Raw genomic sequence first — 25931 nt, 5'->3', positions numbered from 1 at the left:
CAGACACCATGCAGACACACACCCTACACCACCTTGCTGAGTTCATGACACTGCAGGGTGGTTGCATGCTTCTCTTCACATAGCAATGAAAACAACAACATAAATAACAACCACTGAAAAATGTTATATGAGTAAATGACAACGTGTGTCTAATGTCAAAATAAATGCTTGAAAAAAAATGAAGCTGATGTACATTTCCTTTTGGTTAGATTTAACATTTCATTTTAAGAAGGTCACACTAACACCAGCAGAGCCAAAAACTGTCTAAATGAAGCATGATTTCATGCAGCTGCCAAAATGTGTTACCCTGCAACACATTATCCTAAACAGCAATGACAGCCATTGACTGTTGTCTGTCATTATGTCCAGAATCACATGCAAACACTAATTATAACAGATTTAAATTTATCAGAGCTGCAAACAAAAAACCAGGACACAGCTGCCACAGTATCTGCCACAGCTACGCACTGAGAACAAAGACAAGCAAGTGAGGGACAAAGAAACAACAAGACAGACAGAACAAACAACAGAGGTGATGTCACACGTATTGACGGAGAAGGAAAGACAAGGCAAGACATGATGAGGCTTGTGAGGACAGGACATTAACTGTGAGAAAAACAGGCAGTGTGTGGGGTAAAAGAAGGACACGAAAAAAACGATCAGGAGGATGGCGAGAATCTAGAGCTTGTTGACAGTGCTTTGTGTCTTAGCGGTGCCAGCTAGAGTCTGGAGACGTCTTCTGCAGACACTACAGCTCAGGACGTGAGCGCTTTGTGTGGAAGCAGAACGGAGCTAAAGTCCTCAGAGAGGTGATGGTAATTGTGTTGTTGAAAGATAATGGCATGAATTTTCCCTCAGGCATTTCAAAAATATAAAAATTAACATCAGCTGACCTTTACCTAAAGCCTTGTCCGAAACAATGGCTGTCTAATCATAGCTCAGTAACCATAACAAAGCAACCTTTGTGGTTTTTATGCATAAAGATCCATATATTCTTATTTTCAAAGTACTTAAGGAGTCATGCTTTAACTACTGTAGCTACTGAGTCATATCTTAGCTCAAAACTAAAATATGTAACTGTACACAGTAGTGCTATTGTTTACTATAATTCAGTCTCCTCTTGTTAGCATTTGTAGCTAACTAGCTTTAATTGCATAAATACAGCTACATTCGTAGCAATCCCCTTTTTCTTTTATTTAATTTTTTGGATAGTTAATGTTAGAAAAAGTATCACCCAAAACTATTTTATGATGATTAAGTCACATGATATTATCTCATACACACAATATAATAATAGTGTACCTTATTAACACACTGCAATCTGTTCCAATTTTATATGTAAGTGTGCCATACCAGCTGTGTGAAACAGAATTTAAGAACAAATTAAATAAAACAAGAATTAAACATGAAAGTTTTATCAGCATTAAACTTCAATGCCCATAATAACGTGCACTGATAAGCTTCTTTTACAAGCAGCATACACATGAGATTCAAAGGTCAGTTTGTCATAATTTATAGTACCCATATTTGTACTGCAGCACACACTCAACACATTCTGGTTTTCAATAATCACTGGAGAAATAACAGCTAAATTCTCTCTGCAATCAACTATCAGCTTTTTGGTTTTAGATGCCTTAACATGTAAATGTAACATACCTCCTACCTATAAGTAATTACAAACCCAGTTCCAAAGAGGTTAGGAAGTTGTAAATAAAAACATATTGCAATGATTTGCAAACCTCATAAATTCATATTTATGTCTAATAGAACATAGAAAATATATCAGAGGTTGTAGTTAACATTTTATCCAATTTAAAAAAAATTAATTTTGGATTTAAAGGCACCAACACAGCTCAAAAGTTGTTAAAGAGGCACAAAAGGGTGGAAAGGTTACTGGCACAAATCAAAAACAACTGGAGTAGCATCTAACGACTAATTAGTTTAACTGGCAACAGATCAGGAACATGACCAGGTTTAAAGGGAGCAGAGCCTCTTAGATGTTGGAACAGTTTCAGAAAATGTTCCTCAACACAAAATTTGTGAAGACATTGAGGACATTATCTTCTTCAGAGTCATGAAGGATTTAATCATCTGCATGATGCAAATTATCAAAATATTCAGAGAATCAGAAGGAATCTCTGTGCAGGGGGTTGGCAGGTAGTCAATAATGGATGCTCATGATCTTTGGGCCCTCAGGCAGCACCACATTAAAAACAGTTTAAAGTCCCTTTTGGAAATCATTGCATGGGCTCAGGAGCATGTCCAGATATCACTGTTTGTGAACACAAATGCAAAATAAAGCTCTATCATGCAAACAAGCAGCCATATCTGAAGACCACCCAGAAATGCCACCATGTTCTCTGGGTCACAGCTCATTTAAAAGGTCTGAAAACTGTTCTGTGTTCAGATTAATAAAAAAGTTTATTTAAATTTTTTGGAAACTATGTGTCCTACGGACTAAAGAGGAAAGGGATCGTTTAGGTTATTATCAGCGGATAGTTCAAAAGCCTGCCTCTATGATGGTATGGGGTTGCATTAGATGTTGTATTGTATTGCCATAAAAATAAATAAATAAATAAAATAAAAAAAAATAAAATCAGAAAATGTCTCAGCTTCAACATCTGATATGTTCCATTAGGGAAAGAAAATGACTTTATGAGATTTGCATTCTCTTATTATTTACATTTATTACTTACTTACATTTTAATCCCAATTTTGAGGGGTTTGGGATTGTACTATCAGTATGACTGTAGTAGGGATGCACCAGTACAACATTTTTTTAAACCCAGTACAAGAATAAGTACTTAAATTTGAGTACTTGCTGATACCAAGTACTGATATGAGTACTAATAAATCCCATTACAATTTACTGGCACATGGACCAGAAAAACAAGGAGTGACAACTAAATGCTTTTTTGTGTGATACATCAAATTTATCATCCTGCAGCCATCCTCTTAACGTAAAGCTTGGAAACTGTCAGAATCTTCATAAATAAGGAGCATAAAGTGGATTTTGGTAGATTATGTTCACAGCTGTGGCAAAACACCTACATACCCAAAATAAGCTTTTCTAGCTGAGATAAAGCCTTATTTGGATTTTTAAATTGCACCGGTAATAACTTTGTTTCTGAATGCCCAATTATAAAAAAAATAATCAATTTAAGGCTTGAAGATTGTCTGGAACATCGTAGATAAAGAGGACCAGGTTTTTTTTTTTTTTTTTGGTAGATTCACCACTGTCGCAAAGAATCTACATGTCCAAAGGGCCTCACCGAGATAATTTCAAATTCATATTTTAAATATGGCAGGATTTATACGTTCGTTGTTTATGCATTAATGCAATAAACATATATATTTTTTTCAAATTAGTACTGGGTTCTTGGTATTGTGAATACCAAGTACGAGTACATGCTCATAGTATCAGACAAATACCCGATACTGATATCGGTGCACTCCTAGTGTATAGGTAGCTAACTTTTCATACAATTATCTCATGACAACTGCATTTTAGCTGGCGTCAAGTAGCTAGGAGCATGTAGAGTTCATGCATAATCACAGAAATTTGACCATATTTCTGTGATGTTTATGCTGTTGCAGCTGCACCACACAGTGCTGTTACAGATGCTTATGGTGGTGCCTCTTTTTCCACACTTGTGCAAGGTTCCTCTGTGTCTCCATGTTCAAGATAGAAATAGCATTACATCAAATCTGATGAGGGTGTTTTCAATTACTGTGGTCCAGCTAACAATAACAAGCTGACCTGAAGTCAATAACGTGTCAATGTTTAAAAGCAAACTTACAGCTTTCAAATTCCCTCCCGTCTACAATTAATGACTGTGAGCACATATGTTTATGTCTATGCATGTGGGTTTGTGTATTGAGACGGAGCTTTCTGTGCAGTTTGCAGTACTGCTATTTGATTCTGTTGATATGTTCAAAGTTTATATTGCTGTGAGGCTTGTTTGATGTTCATTGAGTTTATCCTTTATTGTTTGAGACTGCATGTAATGTATTTTGCAACAACAGTTAACAAACCATAAAAACAACACAAATACTAGTCATTCATTTACTCCATGACATACCTCAGAATGTGTAGCTCATCCACACGCGATGCAAAAGGCTTCCACAATGAACAGATTTCTCTAGATTTTGGGACAACCTTAAAATATGTCTGTGTTTAAACACGGATCAAGATAGCAACAATCTATGTTTGACATTCACACAGAAAAAAGAAACAAATAAATACCTGTCAGAAAAACTTGTGTTTCTGTTAATGCAAGACCAGGATCTAAAACTAAAAGTAAATTTCCACCTAAACAAAGGGGACTTGCAGTATCAAGGTTTCCATTTCACTGACAGATAGCCTCCCTAAACACGTGGTAGTAACCTCCTTAAACTATATGCTGCATAATACATCAAAACAAAACTGTTAAAAATAAACATGTCTTATGCCACAGCAGCAAGATTCCCTTATTTAGACCAGGTGCTCTTTGCCTGCACCGAGGTCGACTCCACAAAATCATACTGCAAGATCAAAACGGCAACTTGTTTATTGGAAAATCTGCCCATCTGGCTAAGCATCACGGCTGGCAGCAAGATGAAAAGATGACTCACTGAAGTAATGTTTGAGAATGAGGGGAAAGCAAACGATGTGAATCATGAGTAAGGCCTGGCAGTTCCCGATTGGCTCCATAATGGAAACCAGACTCTGCCATGCCAGACTAGGCTGGATGCCCAGAGTTGCCACCCAGGGCAGTGGACCAGAGAGGCACTAGCTGATTGAGTGCGCCTATTCATTTTGCCAATTTTGCAGCCAGTAAGGCAGAGCATAGAAGCAAAAACAGAGAGATAGAAAAAAGATGACAGTTTGAGGAAGATATCATGGCCATAGCTAGAGGGGACTGGAAGAGCCGAGACTTTTAAAAAGTAAGAAAAAGGGATTGAAAGGAGAGCAGAAAGTTGGTTTTTGACAGAAATAATGATGTATCTGCTTCCACAATGTGGACAACTGGATGGCAGCAGTGGAATGACCTTTAAATGAAGAAGCTTTTGTGGTGTTTTTGCTGTGCCCCGTGGTTAGGAAACTTTTTAAAGCATTGCACAGGCAGCACTGCACACTTTAACCCCTTTAGTTGTTTATTCTACCTGTCCTGTATGCTTCACATTACTGTCACTCACTTCAGAAAGCTTTTCACCACCAGCCACTGTTTATATCCACACAGCATGAAAATAAACCAGCATCTCCAAGCAGCCACATAGGTCTTCGTTTATCCTGTACATTGCATAAAACCATAAGATTCCTAAACATTTAGCTCTGTTGCAATAAGCATTTATAGTACAGATAATAAAGTAATGAGTGAATACACAGTAGAAAAGTCTTTAGCAAAAAGTTTTTTGAAACACACTGGTTGCTATGAAGCTCTATTAATTAGTTGTTGCCAATATATTTAAGAGCTTGCAGTAAAGGAGGTTTTTGTGACTTTATATTTATTTAAATACATCAGCTTTACATTATACTTGACAGAAAACAAGATACACTGATTTGCATTTTCTAAACATCATCAATATTAAACAGCTGCCGCGTCAAATGTTTAAGCTGTGATATGTTATTATCGTTTTAAACATATTAAAAAAATGACAGCTGTCACAACTAATTAGGTTAATTAGCAACAGATCAGTAAATCCTAAAGAGGCTTACAGAGGTAAAGATGGAGAGATAGATGTGCATCATTCTGTTTGAAACTGCACATGCAAATAGTTTAAATGTTTAAAAATAATGAAAATTTTGGGTGTTTATTTTCATCAATTGTACAAAATATCAACATTTTTCTTCATGGTCTTATTTTCAATTAGATACACATTGCATGTCCTGACTCTTTAGATGGAAATGTTCTGTTTGCAAATCCTGAGTGTTACAGGGACAAAATCACCTTAAAACTTTTTTTCAGAGTAGTCCCTGCTCATGTTGAAAATCTTCACAAGATTTTAATGTAGCTTAAAATAAAGATGGCTCAGTGCCAACTGTGACATATCGAACTCTGTTATCAGCGTCTGCAAGATATACTTTATATTTTAAAACTCATGAATGAAATAAATAGCTCCCTGTGTGGTTAAAAAAAAAAAAACAAATAAGGGAATTTGTGTTAGAACACTGTTGGTTGGACACAAAGCATACAGTTTGTACTTAATGAGGTAAATCAGTCCTTTGATGTCTTTCAATGGAGAAAAACAAACATTCAACATTTTAAATTCATTCCACATGTTGCATAGGTGGCAGCTACATCAATTTACTAGCCTTAATACTATTGACATTCATATATTATGATTTGATCCATGTTTGAACTCCATTTCGGCTGCTAATTCGTATGTAAACAAGCGGTTCCCGAGGCAAATTAAAAAACGATGTGGACTAATTTTAGACATGCTACACCACAAAACAAAATGCACAGAAAATCAGAGGCAGCCCCCCATTAATAGAGATGATGATTTATTCTTCTGACATGTTGAAATAGATTTGTAATTCTGGGAGACGTCTCGTGTAGTCAGATCTCAAGCAGATAAAGCAAAGTAAGAGAAAAAAAGCAAACATTTATATGTCAAAGCCATTTAGTGTCAGTTGTTTTAAAGGCTTCAGTACAGAAAGCTGAGAATTAGGGACAGAAGCTGAGATATGAGAGACAATATTATAAACTTTGAGTAGTTTGACCCTTAGGATACAGAAGAGGAAAAGGAGGGGGTGAGGGGTCTTTATCTGTACTGGAACTGGAGACTAATGGGTCAACTGGGGCTCAAGGCTGAGTAAAGCTGGGGTGAAAAAAGAAAAAAAAGAAAAGATGACAAATTTATGGAAGACGCCTTGTGTTCCAGTTCATTTCAGTAAAAAGGGATGTCATTCCATTCAAGTCAGCAGCCGTCACATAAACATGCAGAGAAGAGACTGGAGTTACATCTTTTTCTGTCTGTGCCCTGCAGTGAGATGCTCAATCTACAAAGATAATAAGAGAGGGAAAAAAGCATAACTGAAAGGATTCAATTTTAGAATAGCAGGGGAAACTAATGATTTCCAAAACATTTGTTTGTGTGGGGTCTGACCACAGGTGGCTTATTAGTGCTCAAAGCAGAATGGTCATTTGGAAGGAAAATAAATAGAGAACAGCCGTGAATATGTGATGTGGGCCTGCTGGAAATAAATGATGACAGACAAAAAGCCAGCAGAATTATGTGTGGCCATTTTAATTTCACATGCAAGACCCAAAACATGACCATTTTTTTTTTAATTTCCTCTGTCAGTCAGGTGTTGTGGAATTTTTAGTTATCAAAGATCACACACTAAGTGAGAATCGAACAAAGTATTATTTATTAAGAGCTGATCAGCAATGAGGGTCCCACAGTCAAAGGAGTTTGTCTGTGTGAGTCTGGCGAGATACAAGTGAGCTTAGTTAATATACCAGGCATGAGCTGATAACATCACAGTAGGAGGTCATTGTTTTAAATTTCTCACATAGCTGTTAACAAATGTTACGGAGTGAAGGGTGCAAAGGAGGAAGCTCATTAAACTCTCAACATCTGTTGGGGGGATGAGAAAGGGGGGGAAGGTGTGAGAAGGAGTTCTTATCTAAATACACAGGCATACAAAGTGTAACCTACAAACTATAAGGGTATATTTATAATTTTTTCATTACAGTCCACCCCTTTGATTAAAATGTAACATATTAATCACAATTAAAGAATAAAGAAAAAATTCACTCAAAGAATTCCAAATCACCACTGTCATAATAGGGAGTGACATCCTCTGGGGTATAATGATGAACATGGAAATTAAATGTTCTGTTAAGCGTACATTTGATCAGAGGAAGAACACAGCAAAAAACAACTAGAACACACAAGAGAAATATAGCCAGGAGAGTAGCAACCCTGGTCAGAACCAAGATCCAGGAACCACTAGTAAGCCAGTTCCAGAAATCCCACCCCTTAGAGGGCAAATTAGCATTGTTGCGGTCATGTAGGGTGTCCCAGAGATCAGTAAGGGCATCATGAATCACAGACAAGTTAGTAGATGTATCAGGGACAAAAGTACAACATTGATCTCCAATCAGAGCGCAAGTGCCACCTTGTGCAGCTAGTAGAAAATCGAGGGCCATCCGGTTTTGTAGGGACATTATTCTCAAGGCTTGGACTTCCTTTTGCAGCAAGCTAAACCCAGAATCCACCAGAGAGGTTAAATTTTGCAAAGAGATTGATAGATCTTCCACAGTCCATGCTAGTTCCCCAACCCCCCACCAGGGCAAAGCCATCATAAATCCTTTCATCTGTGGAGAGAAGATACCGCGTTTAACACGATGGGGGTGATGAAAGGGTTCAGGAAAAGGCCGCAATGTACCATTTGGGGTTAGAGTAAACGCAGAGACATCAGGGAGCAGATAAGCCAGATAACATGTTCCAGACCAATTGACAGGAAGGTAAATATAAGAGTGTCTGCCACATGTCCAAACCATGTTCTGAGGACATCCAAAGCCGGTATCTGATGGGATATAAGACCAAATGGTGTTAAGAACAGAATTATTGTACATAGGAAGGTCAGGAAAAGGTAAGAGAGCTGTAAGGTTAAACACAACAACTCCTAAGCCCCACTCTGTAGAGGGAGAACTATCAGGGAATAAATCACGAGGATTTAAAGTGAACGGGTCAGAGCGTTTGGGGCAAGGTGAGGATATACATGAGGCTGAAATGATACGCTGACAACCTAGAGTGTGTCCTAAAAAGAATAGTGCATCTGTCCCATTTCGCTGAAAACAAAGAGGTGGAGAAGAATATGGATTTGTACGATCCCTTAAGCGGAAGACAGTTCTGGATGAAACACAAGTGGAGTTTGTGTTGCTGGAAAACTCAGCTGGTCTCCTCCAGGAGAGGGGAGGGCGCTGGTGTGGCCAAGTAATGTTCCTAGGGTGTAATCTATTACCCATGATCAGAGTCCACAAAGTGGTATTCAAAGGGACTGGATATGGAATAAAAACTGATTGAGTGGGTGTGGCATGCGGCACCAGTCCACAAACATAGCAACTGTCATTTGTCAATTTATGAGCAGACAAATTGGCAACTTGCCACCAAAGATTCTCAGTGTGATCATGATGCTGAAGGATGTGGTTATCTCGGCGGTGCCTCCTGAGGGAGGGTGCTTCTGTCCCCTGCAGTCGTCTGGCGGGTTGGGACGAAGCTGGGGTGCGTTGTGTCAGGTGAGGTCCGGTTGGATCCAGGTACCAGAGGAGGGAGGTGATAAGGATGAAGAGGATGACGCACGACCATCCCCTCACGGCAGTCTGGGTGTACTTCATGTTGTCCCGTGGAGAATGGACCATCTCGCACGGGGCTGACCTCAGGGATTATTCTGCCCTGTGGTTGAGAGGTCAGCTGGAGTTGGGGTACTTTGAAACCTTCTACAGTGGGACGCGTGAATCCACGTGGACCTTTCAGCGACCTTCACGGCTGTATGAGTGACCAACAGGACCTGGAAGGGACCCAGTCACCTTTTAGACCGCCAGTGCTTTCTCCTCGTCTCTCGAACCAAGATCCAATCTCCCGGAACCAAGGAGTGAAGCAGATCTGATGCTGGGCGTGGCAGGGCCTCTTTCACCACACTCTGCACCTGTGAGAGAACTTTGGACAGATTTTGACAATAAGCAAGCATGTTACTTTCACAGTATGTGGTAGACACGGAGAGTCCTGGAGGATCCAGACCAGTGTAGGGAGGTCTGCCAAACAGAATCTCAAATGGACTAAGATTTGTCCGGGCACGTTTCCTCATTCTCATGTGCATAAGAATGAGTGGGAGGGCTTTTGGCCAAGACAGTCCTGTTTCTTCACAACATTTAGCCAACTTACCTTTTAAAGTGGCGTTCTCTCTTTCAATTGCTCCGCCTGATTGCGGGTGATAAGCACAATGAGTCTTAAGCTGGAACCCCAATAGTCCACTTACCTCTTTCAGGGCCGCATTTACAAAGTGTGAACCATTGTCAGATGAGACCTTAACTGGAATCCCCCATCTTGGAATGATTTCGGTCACCAGAGCCTTAGCCACGACTGAACTTGTGGCATGCTTTGCTGGAAAACCTTCAACTCACTTTGACCACATGTCTACCATAACTAGACAATATTTCTTACCTTCTGCAGGTGTTAACTCAATGAAATCCATCATCAAATGATCAAAAGGCTGATTAGGTGGTGTATGACCAGCTGGAGGGCAGGCAAGAGGGCGGGCGGTGTTATAGCCTGCACAGATCAAACATTTTTTACAGTAATTTTCAGCCACCACAGTGAAGCCTTTTGTGAATCACAGAGATGTTGTGGAAGATACCATCCCCCCTTTTGACACATGGTCCAACCCATGTGACAACTTAGCAAACCAGGGGAAGAAATGGCGAGGAAGGCAAGGTTTTCTATCAACAGAGCGCCATACACCTGCAGAATCAGGGGTGCAGGAGTTAGCCTTCCAGACAGAGCGTTCCTCTGGAGTAGAAAAAGACTGGATGTCCTGCAGAGAACAGGGAGGAGAGTGATCCTCTTCTGTGAGAGGAGAAGAGGTGAGAATGTGCGGCGAGGCTGACAGAGCTGCCTGCTTAGCAGCCTGGTCGGCCAAGGCGTTGCCACGGGCAACAGAGGAAGTGTCTTTAGTGTGAGCTTGACATTTCACTACAGTGACATCTGAAGGAAGAAGAATAGCGTCAAGGAGAGCCGCAACCTGTGTGGAGTTCAAAATAGGCTTACCATCAGATTTCAAAAAATTTCGGTGACGCCACAACGCACCAAAGTCATGAACTACACCAAAGGCGTAACGTGAATCGGTATATACAGTCAGGGACTTACCTTGTGCGAATTTACAGGCCTCAGTGAGAGCAACAAGTTCAGCTGTCTGAGCAGAGAATTGTGAAGGGAGGGAGCCAGAGAGGAGAACTTGATGCTCATCACAGACAGCAAAACCCACTCTGTTCTTACCAGAATGGTCTCTGAAGGAGGAGCCATCACAAAAAAGAATGAGATCAGAGTTAAGAAGAGGCTCATCAGATAAATCTGGTCTCGGAGTGCAGATTTCAGACAGAACAGTCTCACAACAGTGATGAACACCATCTTCTGCGGTAGGAAGAAGAGTGGCAGGGTTAAGTGATGTACACCGTTTCGTAGTGATGTTAGGCATATCGAGAAGAACTGTGGTGTATCTCAGCCATCTAGCTGCAGACAGATGAGAAGTCTTTTGTTCGAGCAAAATAATGGATACAGAATGAGGAATAAAAACAGTTAGCTCACTGTATCCCACAATGTCACGTGATGCAAGTACAGCCTTCTCACATGCAGCCACAGCTCTCAGACAGCCAGGAAGACCCGCAGCAACAGAGTCGAGCTTGGAAGAGTAATAGGCCACCGGGCGCTTGTGAGAGCCGTGCTGTTGAAGGAGAACAGAAGACATGAAACCATGTTTTTCATCAACAAACTGAAAGAAAGGTTTGGCTGGGTCTGGCAGAGCCAGGGCTGGAGCAGAACACAGCGCTTGTTTCACAGACAGGAAAGCCTGCTCAGCCTCCGGGGTCCAGAAGAAATGGTCATGAGCAGATAGATTCTTACCATGTATACAGGAAGTCAGGGGGGCCTCAAGTTCAGAAAAATGTGGAATAAAGGCCCGACAAAACCCTACCATACCTAGAAATGACATCAGCTGTTTCTTGGTAACAGGTTTTGGTGCTTTCTGAATGGCCTCAATCCGTTTAGGGGTCAGGGCCTTGGTGGTGGCAGAAATGTGATGCCCTAGAAAGATGACTTGAGGCTGGCAGAACTGTAGTTTACGCAGACTGGCTTTATGACCCTCAGAATGAAGATGGAGGAGGAGGGCCAGTGTGGCCTCCTCACACAAGGAGGCAGAAGGACAGCAGAGCAGAAGGTCATCAACGTAAGTTAATAAAACTACGCCCTGTGGAAGCTGCAAAGAAGAAAGAGAATCTCTTAGTACCTCATTGTAGATTGTGGGGGACTCACAGTACCCCTGGGGAAGCCGGGTCCAAGTGTATGGTTTTCCATTGAACTCAAAAGCGAACCAGAATTGGCTGTCTGGATGAACAGGAACAGGCGTAAAAGCATTTGCCAGATCTACCACGGAGAAATGTGTAGCAGTAGGAGGAATCTGCGACACGATGGTGTGGGGGTTGGGCATCATAGGGGCCCGTGAAATAACTGCTTTATTGACAGCTTGGAGATCTTGGACAAAACGCCAGTCAGGTTTGGCTGGTGGTTTACGTGGTTTCATGATTGGGAAAATAGGAGTGCGAACAGGCGAATTTGGACAAGAAACAACAATACTACTCCTAAGATGTGAATTAAAGACAGGTGTAATACCCTCCAAAGCTTCAGGTTTGAGAGGATATTGCTTCTGGCAGGGGCGGTAGTCAGATTTCGGAGTGATGACTACTGGGGGGCAGTTCTTAACCAGGCCCACATCATGGGGCGAAGTGGCCCATAAATCAGAGGGAACCTGAGAGAGAGATGGGGGAACAGGTGGCAAGGGTGAGTCAGCAGATAAACATGTCAGAAAATCATCATCTACCAACTGAACACTTTTCTGGCAGTGAATCACAGAGAGCATGCTCTGCTTAAACACACCCAGCCTTGGAGAAAACAAAACTGCTGAGTCATGAGTGGATTGCCACTGAGACTCTCTGAGAGCAGTAGCAACAAAGGGGCCCAAATCCTTCCACTCAGTCGAGTGGGACTTGGAAAGAGACACGTGTGGGTGTGTGTGAAGTTTAAACAACTTCTGTTGGTCAGAGGTTAGTGAGACAGACAAAACACACATACTCTCATTCCAAAACATACATGTCACAGTCAGTTTGTCAGAGCAGTCCCTAAAAAAGATTTTTTCATACTGCTGATCTGGCCCATCAGGACAGATGTAGGATGTGCAATGTAATTCCCTCTCCCCCATCACCTCTGCCCCAGGGGAGACTCTGGCTCTGCAGAGGGACAGCCAGTGTGAAGAAAGAGGGGAGCTTCCCATTTTCCACTGATAAGCATAGCAGGGAGCTCTTGGGTTATATTTAACCATCATTAAATCTTTTTCCTCAGTGTCAGAAGATGAACATGATATGGTCAGCCCCTGAGACCCAGAGGAAATCTGAATTCCCAGTTTGCACATCAGATCACGGCCCAGTAAATTTACAGGACAAACTTTGGACAAAAGAAAGGAATGTGTAAATGGATGCTCACCTTGTACTGAGCAGGTTAAAGGTACCGTGAATTTTTCTTTGTCATGATGGCCTCCAGCAGACACAGAAATAACAGTCTTACCACTGAGTGGTGGAGTGGGATTTAGGGTGCCTGTCTTAAGAACTGAGTGAGTTGCACCACTGTCAACCATAAAAGAAACTGGTTGATTATTTACAGACAATGTAACAAAGGAAAACGTTTATAAGCTATAGCAGCTAAATGAGTGTATGTGTGTGTGTATGTGTGTGTGTGCATTTCACTTCCCTCAACAGTTGCTGCAGCGAAAACTGTGGTGGGTGGAGAAAAAAGCTCCTCTGGAGTCCTGCCTCCCGGGTCCGCCCCTCAGTCAGCCTGCTGGTTTCTCTGTTTGTGGGTGGCCCCATGAACACGAGGGCAGTCATTCCTCCAGTGTCCATATTGGCCACAGCGATGACACGCCCCATTCCGTTGCTGGCTACCTCCTCTCCCTCGTCTTCCTCTGTCCCTTCCTCTGCCCCTCCCATCTCTGTTGTATTGCGGTTGATTCTGGGAGGTGAACAGAGTCAGGGCTGTTGACATCTGTTTGTCTTTCTTGGATTCAGCTTTTTTCTTGTTTTCATCCATGACATCTTGTGCGTGTTTAGCTTGACGTTGGAGCTCAGCCAGTCTGGTCTCATGTCTCATCCCCACATACTGTCTCTTCACCACTTCCAACACATCTCTGTTCATCCCCTCAACGATCGTCTGGCAGAGGAGGCGTTCCCATGGCCCTGGAGCACCTCTCAGGTCTCCTGCAGGGCGCTCCAGGCCAGAATGTCTGGTGAAAACAGTTTCACAGCGGTGCAGAAAAGCCTCCATGCGCTCATCAGGGCCCTGTATCAGATTTCTCAGGGCAGCCAGACTTCCTCGATTAGGGAACACAGTCTTTATGCCATCACAGAGTGTGGTGATGGCTTCTCTGTAGGGTCGGTTCGTGTCATGGTCCCAGTCTGGATTTTTCAGGCAGGTGTTATCAGGAGGGAGGTGGGGACGGATCTTAGCCAGATCACTAGCAGTGAGCACTTTAGCAAGAATTTTTCTCAGTTCAAGTCCAGTGGGGCGGTGTTCACGGCAGAAGGCTCTCCATTCCTCGCTAGCTTTCTCACCATCTTCAGTGGGGTCAGGAAGATTTTTAGCATGTTCCATGATTTCAGAGGGGGACCAAGGGCGATAAACCAGTATGGGGCCGGTGGGTCCTGATACTTCCACCATGGGGGCACTAAAAATCTCAGTGTCTTCATCTTCAGCAGTATTTTGTCCCAAGAACAGGTCCTTTGCAGCCTGCCCAAATCTGTAAAAAGGGGAGGTTGATGACACCTCCGGTCCGTAGATTTTCCCGGACTTGGTGTGTGAAGGGCTGGCCATCTCTGCTGATGGTCTTTCGGTTCCCCCTGTAGCTTGGCCGTGGGTGGAGTCAGCGGGACCCGATGTCTCATCTCTCCGTCGGTCCTCTGGACGACGCTGCTGAGGCTGTTGGGGCTGCTGTTGCTGTAACACCGGGGGACAGGAGTCCAGATCTGGATCCACCTTCAGCGCCTGTAATCGTTCCTGCAGTGAACGATATGGAGAGGGTTGTGAATGCCCTAAATTATTATTATATGGTGGAGGTGCACTAGGCAGGGATGCATTATCCCTCCTGTTTCCTATATCTCCAGTCATATCTAATCCCCCACCCATTTCTTTAGTATTAGCTTTCCTAGCCCTACATTCACTCTCATTTTTCCACATTTCAATGCATTTATTATGCCGTTCCCACTTCTCTACATCCGTTGCCTTGATTTTCTTTTTTTTCTTTTTCTCATCCCAGTCCTTCTGTGCTGCCTCATTCAACTTATCTAGTTCTTTTCTACTCAAACTCCCGTTCTCTGGAAAACCATATTTCTTTGTCCAGTAAGTCATGCAGTCCGTGCAGTCAGGTCCATATTTCTTTTTCATATCTCTTAAAATTGGGGAGTCCCATTTACTCTCCCTCTCCTTACCAGCTGTGTTTCCCATTATACAACTAGGACGTCTCCAAGTTGGTTTTTTTCTCACTTCGAGTAGTCCGCACTCAGGCACAAAAAATACTAAAAAAGCCTCTTACTTACACCAAAGTTTTCACTTCAATGTTGGACTAACCTACCCTACCTCAGTAGAATAGTGACCTACCCTGCTTTTGCAGAATAGTGAAAACCTATCTTGTCTTCACAAGATAGTGGGATTCCTACCCTATTTTCATAAGATAGTGAGAGAAGGGTGGTAAATGGGAGTCCAATATGAAAACTTCTCACCGTGTGTGATTCGGGTGCTGCTCCACACGCAGACTTCGTTCTGGATATCAGTGGTGTCTGAACGGAGTCCCTCCGCCGTCCCCTGATGGTTAAGGCTGACCCAGGGGCTGAAGTATCCTTCAGGATGATCAATCACGGGTTCTGGTCCTCCGGTCAGTCACTCAAGATATCCTGCCGACAACGCCAAGAATTGTTGTGGAATTTTTAGTTATCAAAGATCACACACTAAGTGAGAATCGAACAAAGTATTATTTATTAAGAGCTGATCAGCAATGAGGGTCCCACAGTCAAAGGAGTTTGTCTGTGTGAGTCTGGCGAGATACAAGTGAGCTTAGTTAATATACCAGGCATGAGCTGATAACATCACAGTAGGAGGTCATTGTTTTAAATTTCTCACATAGCTGTTAACAAATGTTACGGAGTGAAGGGTGCAAAGGAGGAAGCTCATTAAACTCTCAACATCTGTTGGGGGGATGAGAAAGGGGGGGAAGGTGTGAGAAGGAGTTCTTATCTAAATACACAGGCATACAAAGTGTAACCTACAAACTATAAGGGTATATTTATAATTTTTTCATTACACAGGCCAGATGGACCTTGGGATTTATGGGATAGGAGACACTTAAGATACGTTTGGTGTCCCCATCCCCAGGGCGGAGTAAACTTGGAAAACTAACAATAACAGCATTTTATATTGTAGGGTAATCAAAATGGTAAATTACAGACTAGCAACTTTAAAACAAAGGACCATTTAAAAGAAGAGGCCTCATTATTTGTGGAATTACTGTATTTGTAGTGTGAACCACAAGCACACTGATCAGAAGAAGGGAAACTGGCTTATGAGACATTAATGACTTCTAGAGAAAAATCTTTTGAAAAAAAAAATTTTTGAATGGGAGTCTATCAGAGCCGGAAATGTTTTTGAGCCTCTACCTTAAAGTCACCACTGGTCATAAGAGTGCTGGGGGTGTGGGGGGATGGGGGGTGTCAGGGTCGCCCCTGAAATTTCATTGCCCCTTTCTGAATTGAAGGCAGAAGGTGACAATTAATGCTCCAGATATATTTTTTTCAATACGGCCAACATTATGTAGATGATGTGTGTGAAATCTGGGCAGACATGGGTAGTTGGGGCTTCAGGATTTGGTTGGTAAACTTCTTTTACCCAGAAAAACTGAACCACTCTTCGGTCAGTGGATTCCAGCAGCAAGGACCACTACACTTGTGTTTATTGGTTCATCATTGTCCTTTAAGCATTACTCTGCAATATGAATAGCTAATGCCTAAAGTCCTTTTCCCCCTCTGTCAGATGAAGGCATTTAGAGATTGTAATACCATTTAGTTCTTTTTCAGTGTTAAAATTTTGTATATTAATCTTTAAAATGTGTAAACAGAGTTTTGTTTTTGACATTGGAAAGAGATTATTTAAAGGTCCAATATTATACATTTTTACATGTTAGTTATTTTCTTTTGTGAGGTCACATAAGGAAAGATCTCTTGGATGTTATGCATGACTACCTTCTTGAACTAGGATGGATTGTGTTTTAACCACACTACAGTCTCATACCAGTGTGCAAAAAGGTTCAAACTCTCCCAGCTTTAAGTATGCAAACACATCTGTATGCAGTACAGCTATACCTGCAGAGCTTTATATGTAGGAGAGATGAAGGGAGAAGACGTGACACTGAAAAGCCAGAGTTAACAACTCCAAAGTTGACAAAGCAACAAAAGTGACAGAAGAGTAAAGTTCAAAAGCAATATGAACAGAATCTGTTTTATAAACTACCAGAGTGGGCGGACTCTTTAAAGCCATGACAACAACATTATCTTTACAAAAGAAAAAGAGAATCTGTACTACTGGTTCAGGTTTTTGTTAGAAGACAAAAAGTACCACTGAAGATGTTTCAAATACAAAGCAGCTGCAATATGAATCAAGCTAAAAGTGCAGACGGAACATTTGTAGACCTTGTCAAGCTTTTAAATCTTTCTTCAACTGATATTGTTGTGTAATAAACTACTTTCCCATTTAACCATCAGTCTAAACACAATACAACACAATGACAAAGCAAAAACATTTTTTATCAGACTTCAGATTTTATGCATTTTTCAGTCAAAATTCAAACTAATTTCTTCCTGTTAACACTAAATATTTTACTAAAACTGGAGCAATAGTTAAATTCCCATATGTTTCCTACTCAACTCTCCAGTAAGTAGGACGAACCTTGAGACATGACAATCGGAAATCTTTCTGCTCCAAAAATATGAACTAGAATACTAATGTTAAGCTTGCAAAAATCAGAGCCCATATCAAGGCTTACAGTTGATAACAGCAAATATAATTGGGCAGTATTTTATACAAGACCAACAACAACATCCAGCCATATTCTCAAATCGATATCATAATTAGGTACCGTCTGCTGAGAGGATGAGATGAAAGAGATGGTAGATCCAACTACAGACACACCTGACGCATGCACATATATCTGAAAACATTAATAAATAAAAGCTCTGTAGGTTAAAAAAAAATAAATAAAAGCCAAGTGTAGACCAAACATAAAATCTAAACTATCAAACTAAACAGATGTGGCAAATGGCTGAAAATGGTTGCTCTACATAAACATAGAATCTGACAGAGAACACACAAAAAAAACAAAAAAAACAAGATACAATCTATACCTGGAAGGGTGTTTACATGGTTGCAGAAAGAAAATGTGGTAACCTGACTATCAGGGTTATTGATGGCATTTACGTAAAAAAAAAAAAAAAAAAAACAACATCCAATACAAAACGCCATAGACAAACGCAGAGATGAAAGATCTTCTGATTTGATAAGGCTGAACGTCACCTCTTTAATACCACAGTAATTACTGGCAGGATCATTTCCATTTGACTACAGAAATGAACTAAATTCATTTTAAGCTGAGTTTGTGGCAAACATAAAAAAAAAAATTGTAGGTGACTGAAAAAATGCTGTTGGATTTATACTCCAGATATCAGAAAAATAAGTGACTGGCTGCTGTGTCATTTGCCGGTGGACCTTTTTATCTACAGTAAATTGGTATACAATACCTGACAAATGTTTCCAATCTATTATGGCCTCAGGAGAATTTATATTATGCTGTTGGCTTATGAAAGCATTTCTTTTTTTTTATTTTTTTGTGCATCACATCTTTACACGCCTCAAGAAACACGTGAACTGAAGCACTTACTCAGGTGTTTTGGTGCCTTGACTATAACACCATCTTTTCTATTAGTTTTATCTTGCTTTGGCAAAATCAAAACAAAACATTCTGACTGGGAGATCATAAATAATTCATAATGAATCTGCAAAAAAGCCATATTTCGCTCAAGTCATATCAATACGACTGGCTTCTGTCAATTTCTTTTAAAGATTTTCCACTCAGTCGATAGGACATTAACCAAGAGGACTGCTCAAGCTGAAGGAAAAATCTCAAGCAGATAGAGCACTCAATGATAATTTTTTTTAATTACTGGAAAAACTTAATGTAGGACTTGGGCTTTAACCTGCACCTGTCAGTATTTAATAGTTACCTAATATGGCCAAATAAGTATTTATATTGTTTCACATGACTAGTAACACTTGAGTTAGAGCATCACTTTATTAAAAGGCTCAAATGGGATTTTTGTTTAGCGAACACATACTTCTTCAACATTAACTGAACTGTCTAACAATCATATTAACTGTGAATAATGAGGGAAAGAGAGTGTCTGTGGAAGAATACATGTCTCAGTAGGATGTGTGCTAAAAAGACTGACTAGTAGTAATTTACTGGAGTAAGTGTGAGGTTGCCGGGCTCTTATTTCATAAGTGTCCTGTTGTTGCACTTTTCTCTGCTGGAGAGAACAGTATTAAATATTTCAATAAGCAGACGCACATAAGAGACAGTGGCACGCAAACACGAGAGCTGGTGACACAGCACAGATTTAATGTGACGATCCCTCTGCTAACTGTTCACTTTTATTAGCTGCTCATGAGCCTGCTTGGTCACCGTGGAGGAATGTTCCTCATAAAAACAAGGACTATCTGTGCAGCTCAACACTGTTGCTTTACAAAAGACATTCATGGTCATGTCTCCTTTGTCATATGAAAGTGGTGATGGTGGAGCTGATGTCAGCACATGCATGCACAAGCATAAAACTCTTTCTTTACAGTCCTGAAATATGATGCTGCAAACAAAAAGAAAGAAAAAAAATTATTTTCCTCACACAGTAAATGAGAAAAACTCGATCAGTTATTGGTAGTAGGGACTGAACGCAGAATCTCAATGCTGAGCTACTAACCCTTTGTGTTTTGTTTGCATGGACCAGATTAAATGTGACTGTTCAGACCAGATGTTCAGACCAGATATGATCACAGTGATTTACAGTACAACCATGCAGTCCACACCTGTTGGTGAAGTACAAAACAATAAATATAGAAAATAAAGAGAACTCCTGAGCAGATTAAATCATTCAAATCTAATTCCATAAAAAGTGTGAAGATTGCTAAAAGGCCTTCATTGCCTTCGCTGACCAGCTTTATTCTGGAGAACATAAACAAATTAATATTTAATGACAAAAATACACTGAGATGATTCTGTTGCATTTTCCTTCATTTAAATGACACTTTTCAATCATTTGAAAGCTGAGGATACTAACTGCACCAGTTTTGCACAAGGAATATGTGTTCATTCTTGCTGCAAACAAAATTTAATCTGCTCAACACTCATAGTTGTTTTGTCCGATTCTCCTCCTTATGTCGCTCCATATTTTTTCAATAGTAGACAGATCTGAACTGCAGGCATGTCAGTCAAGCACACATACGCTGTATCTGTGAAGCTATGCAGGCTGATCCGTCTCATATTGTCCTGCAGAAATAACCATAGCCTTCAAAAAATGCCAATATACACCTCTCCATCAATGATATCTCCTAAAACCATGCAAGTCATTCATGAAAAGGACAGTGGTACATTCCTTCATCCTCATAGAGTTTTCCCCTTTCCACCAATAAAAGCCTGGATGTTCTTTCTTATCTTTGGCATGCAGAACCAGAGGTGAGTTTTATTTGTCTTCTATTTATGTCCATCTGAGATGAATGCAACAGAGAGCTTACTTTAAATTAGTTTCGGGTTACGTTATTGGGTAATGCATCAGACTGTGTTGAGTGAAAATGGTTTTCCAAGGTGCCGTCAAGACCAGTGGCTATAATAATCATAGCCATAGCTGCAGTGATGCCTGTGGACCTGAAAGCTACTTTATGGTCTTCAGGCCTTTATGTACTAAGATTTTCTTTAACTGCCTGAATCTTTTCATCGTAGATGTGAAATGACAAAATTCTTTGAAATTTTGCTTTATTCATAAAAAAAAAAAAAAAAAAAAAAAAAAAAAAACTAAAAACAAAACTGTGGCGGGGATCTTCGCCAACCAATAAAATAGGCAAGTCGTTTGTCAGTTTGTGGTGGATTTATTGTGCCCGTGGGTCCCAAACTGTGCTCAGCAGTGCGAGAAATGTCCAAAACTCCAGTGCAAATTATATTTACATATTTACAAAAAGAATGGAAAAAGGAAAACAACAAACATATGACTTTTGTCTCTCTCTAGACCAGCCAAAAATAATCCAACCTTCTGTCTCCGACCAATCCTTCCAGTTGCCAGCAATGCAACTCAATGAATGAATGCCCCCTTCTTCTCAGGCTTCCCTTTAAATATGCTAAGCCCCTCCCCTTATGCTCAATAATCCTTAATTTCTACAAATAAATCACTTTAGTTAAGTTCTTGTTATGTTTCCACATAAATAAAATAATTACAAAAATAACACAAATTCTACACATTCGTTTCGTATATACTTATTAATCACAGTAGCAGAAACAGCAAAGTAATAAATGGTTTTTAAAAATAAAACTGTTTGGCGCGGAGCGGAGTGATCACATGGTCGTGACGTCACTTCCGGATGTCGGCCAGGTCGGCTACTTAACAGTGGATTGGATATGGCCTCGGTTTTGACCAAAGCCACATCAGTGACAGGAAGAGGACGGTAAGTAACCAGCAAACGCCATATAATCAATCAGCCTAGCAAAATATTAAGTGTGCACCCTTAATAAGTCGCTACGTGAGGCAGACTGCATTCCTGTGTGGTTTACTGCTGTAATATGACTGTTGGACTTCGGCGGGAATTTGTCCCCGGGGAACTGACCAGGCGAGTATGTGTGTGTGTGTGTGTGTTACGTCCCGTTTTCAAGGGGTATGAGCGGGGCGCAACATAAACAACAGTCGTGGACAGATGTACAAATGAAACATGGTATTTTATTGTGATGAGTATAAATATGGGATAAAACAGGAAGTCAAACATAAATAGTGTTGGGGTTGGTGAAACTGCTGAAAGAAACACAAAGGGGATTACTAAACCTTTACCAAAATCAGCTGAGTAAATTAAACTAAGACCAATTCATATAAACAAAAGTGTGCCCCTAATTCAGCGTCATAAACAAAAGTGCAGCAGTTCCAATAAACTAGTGTGACCATCGTCACAAATAAAACACACTAAACTAGCCCAACACAACCTAAACAAAACTAAACACTAAAGTTAACAAAACTGGCAGAACACATAATAACTCAAAGCACAGCTCAAACCAAAACTGTGTGTATACAAAGGCAAGCCCAAACCAACAAGACTATTATCAAAATCCGTAAAGGGAACACGAACAGCCAGGTTAACCCTGCTGTAAATACAAAACACAAAATAGTCTAACACAAGGCTACCTGTTAGCACAGCGAACACACAGAACAGTAGTGCCACCATAAGTCTGCCAGAGTGAGGGGAAGCAGCCTGTGCTATCTAGCTTCTCCCCCTCGAATGACCTCAGCAGCAGTCCTTTATTTGCTGGAGGACTGTAGCTGGAGTTGTGAATGGTTGAGTGCTGAGCCAACCAGAGGGGAGGAGACGACGGTGTGATGGCTCCAGCCACTCCAAACAAGGAATCAGGGCCGGCCTCTGCATGGGTGACGAGCCACAGGTGTCAGCAATGATTGGCGGCCATAACACTCTCCCCCTAAAGTTTCAAAACCTTACCTCAAGGGTTTTGAAACAAAAAATACAAGAACACGAACAGGTTACTCAAACATTCACAGATCACAAGTCAAAACCACGAATGGTGAAACACAAAAAGGTCCCGACCACACGGCCATCACTAAATTCCAAAATTGCACACAAAACACAGCTGAAGAAGAGTTCACCTCTGCATCGTCAAAACCAGGCACCAAGCTCCAAGAGGCATCCTCCCAACAGAGTGAACAAACACTCCTAGATAGCAACCAAAAAGGGGGGGGGGGGGGGGGGGGGGGGGGGGGGGGGGGGGGTCTGAACTCACGCAGCTTGTCAGCCAAAACCACCAACTTTCTTCACCCCACCAGGGTGTCAGAACAAAAGAAAGCAGTGCGCATGAAGGAGATCAACAGGCACCTTACCTGCCACTCGCCACCATCAGCTTTGGAAGACTTTCGTCCTCACACAATGGGCCGCCCCTAGGCCAGAGCGCCCTTATGAAAGCCGCAAACAGGAGGTTTAGCAAACACCATACCTTACCCCACACACACGTCGATGGAGCCATCTTGGCATCCGAGTGCCAACTTTTGAAACCCAGAGTGAAACCCAACCACGAGACCCGTGCTCTGTGGACTCTACTGGAAACAGCAGAAAGGAAGCACTACAAAATAAGAGACTAAACATACCCACATCTCCTCTCAAAACAACAACACCAGCTAGTTTCGCCACAACGTATGTAAAACCGGGAAACTTCTCCAGGCAACGTCCAAAAGGGGAGGCTACCCCTACCTGAGAAAGGCTCCCGGACGAGCCCCCATATGTTACGTCCCGTTTCAAGGGGTATGAGCGGGGCGCAACATAAACAACAGTCGTGGACAGATGTACAAATGAAACATGGTATTTTATTGTGATGAGTATAAATATGGGATAAAACAGGAAGTCAAACATAAATAGTGTTGGGGTTGGTGAAACTGCTGAAAGAAACACAAAGGGGATTACTAAACCTTTACCAAAATCAGCTGAGTAAATTAAACTAAGACCAATTCATATAAACAAAAGTGTGCCCCTAATTCAGCGTCATAAACAAAAGTGCAGCAGTTCCAATAAACTAGTGTGACCATCGTCACAAATAAAACACACTAAACTAGCCCAACACAACCTAAACAAAACTAAACACTAAAGTTAACAAAACTGGCAGAACACATAATAACTCAAAGCACAGCTCAAACCAAAACTGTGTGTATACAAAGGCAAGCCCAAACCAACAAGACTATTATCAAAATCCCTAAAGGGAACACGAACAGCCAGGTTAACCCTGCTGTAAATACAAAACACAAAATAGTCTAACACAAGGCTACCTGTTAGCACAGCGAACACACAGAACAGTAGTGCCACCATAAGTCTGCCAGAGTGAGGGGAAGCAGCCTGTGCTATCTAGCTTCTCCCTCTCGAATGACCTCAGCAGCAGTCCTTTATTTGCTGGAGGACTGTAGCTGGAGTTGTGAATGGTTGAGTGCTGAGCCAACCAGAGGGGAGGAGACGACGGTGTGATGGCTCCAGCCACTCCAAACAAGGAATCAGGGCCGGCCTCTGCATGGGTGACGAGCCACAGGTGTCAGCAATGATTGGCGGCCATAACAGTGTGTCTGTGTCTGTGTGCGCTTTTATGGACTCAGTAGGGACAGCTGTCAGTGACGAGACGGCTTCGTCACAAAACACAAAACAAAAACAAAAAAAAATTGATCAATTATTCTCTTATTGAGTTTAGAACAGAATGGTGGGTTACAAGCCATAGTTGCTTGGAAAGATTAAGATTTGGTGAATGCTCCTTTTATACCCAACCCTGACACCCTCACCAGTGTTGTAGGCGTATTCCATAAACTTTGCTGTCTTTCATTACCATTTCATTCACAACCTTTTTGATAGTATTTTGGTGGCATCAAACTCTATACTTATTTACATTTTCAAAAGATAACTAATTTGGTCATTGAAGTCACTAAAAGTAATTTATTTGCAACTCTACGACATAAAAGTTTAACTAATAAAAAATGTTAAAAGCGTGCGTGGTATTTAAGGGAAACAACCTATTTTTCTGGATATGGGATGGTAAAGCGAAAAAAGGTTGAAAAGCATTTGACTTCAAAACTACAGCAGTTGCTTTTCCCAGATTAAAACTTTTTTTCTGAGAAGTAAACGTGATGCAATACATTGGTTAAACACGCCCCTATCCCACTTTTTTAAACTTGATGTTTGCATATACTAGAAAGAACATAATAGAACATAAATAAACAGAAGATCCCTACCCATAGTTACATTTCTTTATGGTTTGCAGGCAACAAAGATTATATAATTAGATTAAATTAAAAAAAGCAATTATACCATTTTATCTTTGCTCAACAGCTTTAATCCAGTTAATTTACATACATGTTGTAAGCGGAGCTCAAAGAAGTTTTTGTGGTGTTTATTTCACATTTAACAATTGTTGCTGATGACCACCTAGCAACATTTTCCACTGAGCAGACTTTTTTGAAGTTAGCTACCTTAGATAACATAGCTCCTATGAAGAGGAAACTTTTATTGGTTGACACATTTTTTATACTGTGCAGAAAGCTTTAGCATCCACATTGCACAACCTGCAAGTCATCATGTCACAAAGCTTATAAAGAATTTTCCATTTTCTCATATAAACAATAACTAAACAGGGTTCCCTTTTTGACATGTTTAAAGTCTTTGTTTGGGTTTCCACTTGGTTTAACAACAAATACAATCACTGAAAATCACTTATGTTCAGTATATTACTTAAAAGCTCCCTTAAAGGTAGGCACTTAACGGCAGGCATGAGTAAAGTACAGCTGCAGGTGAGTACAGGGTGCAATTGTGGATAGCTTACTGTGTATCCAGCTATCTGTGTCTGTGATCTGTGGTGCAGCTCTGTCAGCCCCACAGGACCACAGCCACAGACTGAGGTAAGTCCATTAAAAAAGATGCACACAATCCTTGCTACTACACACTAAAACACTGATGTTTGTGTGGTTTCCCGCAAAAAACTTTCAGCAGCTTGTCCTTTAACACACACCAAAGCATGTCAACAGCTTTGACACGAGCATGCAGAGACCCAACTCACTGGACATACAAACACACACTCCTCTTATCATTCTCACTGGGACTGTGGGTGCTGTGTTCAACCGGATATCAGTGCAAGTCTCGATGTGTGTTTCTTTTTTCTTCTTTTTTTTCCAAGCAGCCATTTCTGCTCGACCTTACCATCTGTTTTCCATGCTGCGGGCACTCTCTTTGGCTGCAGGCATTCTTACATGGTGGCAACTAATTACCAATTTAAAAAAAAAGGGAAATGGTCTATT

General features: G+C 41.1%; 1 protein-coding gene across 5 annotated transcripts; it reads right to left on the bottom strand.

Annotated features, from left to right (window-relative positions):
• Window positions 1-7647: 7647 nt before the first annotated feature.
• LOC121649364 (endogenous retrovirus group PABLB member 1 Env polyprotein-like) lies at window positions 7648-13421 on the bottom strand. 5 transcript variants are annotated; one of them, XM_042000146.1, is made up of 4 exons: window positions 13246-13421; window positions 10456-10698; window positions 10159-10266; window positions 7648-9654 (listed from the first exon to the last, which is right to left on the bottom strand). In XM_042000146.1, the coding sequence occupies exons 1-4, from the start codon at window positions 13394-13396 to the stop codon at window positions 9521-9523; spliced, it is 636 nt and encodes a 211-aa protein (XP_041856080.1). In that variant the 5' UTR covers window positions 13397-13421; the 3' UTR covers window positions 7648-9520. The 5 variants fall into 5 exon arrangements, with proteins under 5 accessions (XP_041856080.1, XP_041856076.1, XP_041856079.1 ...); XM_042000142.1 differs by having other exon boundaries at window positions 7650-10266; XM_042000145.1 differs by lacking the exons at window positions 10159-10266; window positions 10456-10698 and having other exon boundaries at window positions 7650-9654; window positions 12379-13421.
• Window positions 13422-25931: the final 12510 nt, after the last annotated feature.

This window comes from Melanotaenia boesemani, chromosome 11 (assembly GCF_017639745.1).
Source record: "Melanotaenia boesemani isolate fMelBoe1 chromosome 11, fMelBoe1.pri, whole genome shotgun sequence".
NCBI classification, from domain to species: domain Eukaryota; kingdom Metazoa; phylum Chordata; class Actinopteri; order Atheriniformes; family Melanotaeniidae; genus Melanotaenia; species Melanotaenia boesemani.
This window is presented reverse-complemented; position numbering and strand designations above follow the sequence as displayed.

Excerpts from the sequence above, each read along its gene's own strand:
- LOC121649364 (XM_042000142.1), bottom strand. The coding sequence starts at position 9,356 with ATGGTCCATTCTCCACGGGACAACATGAAGTACACCCAGACTGCCGTG.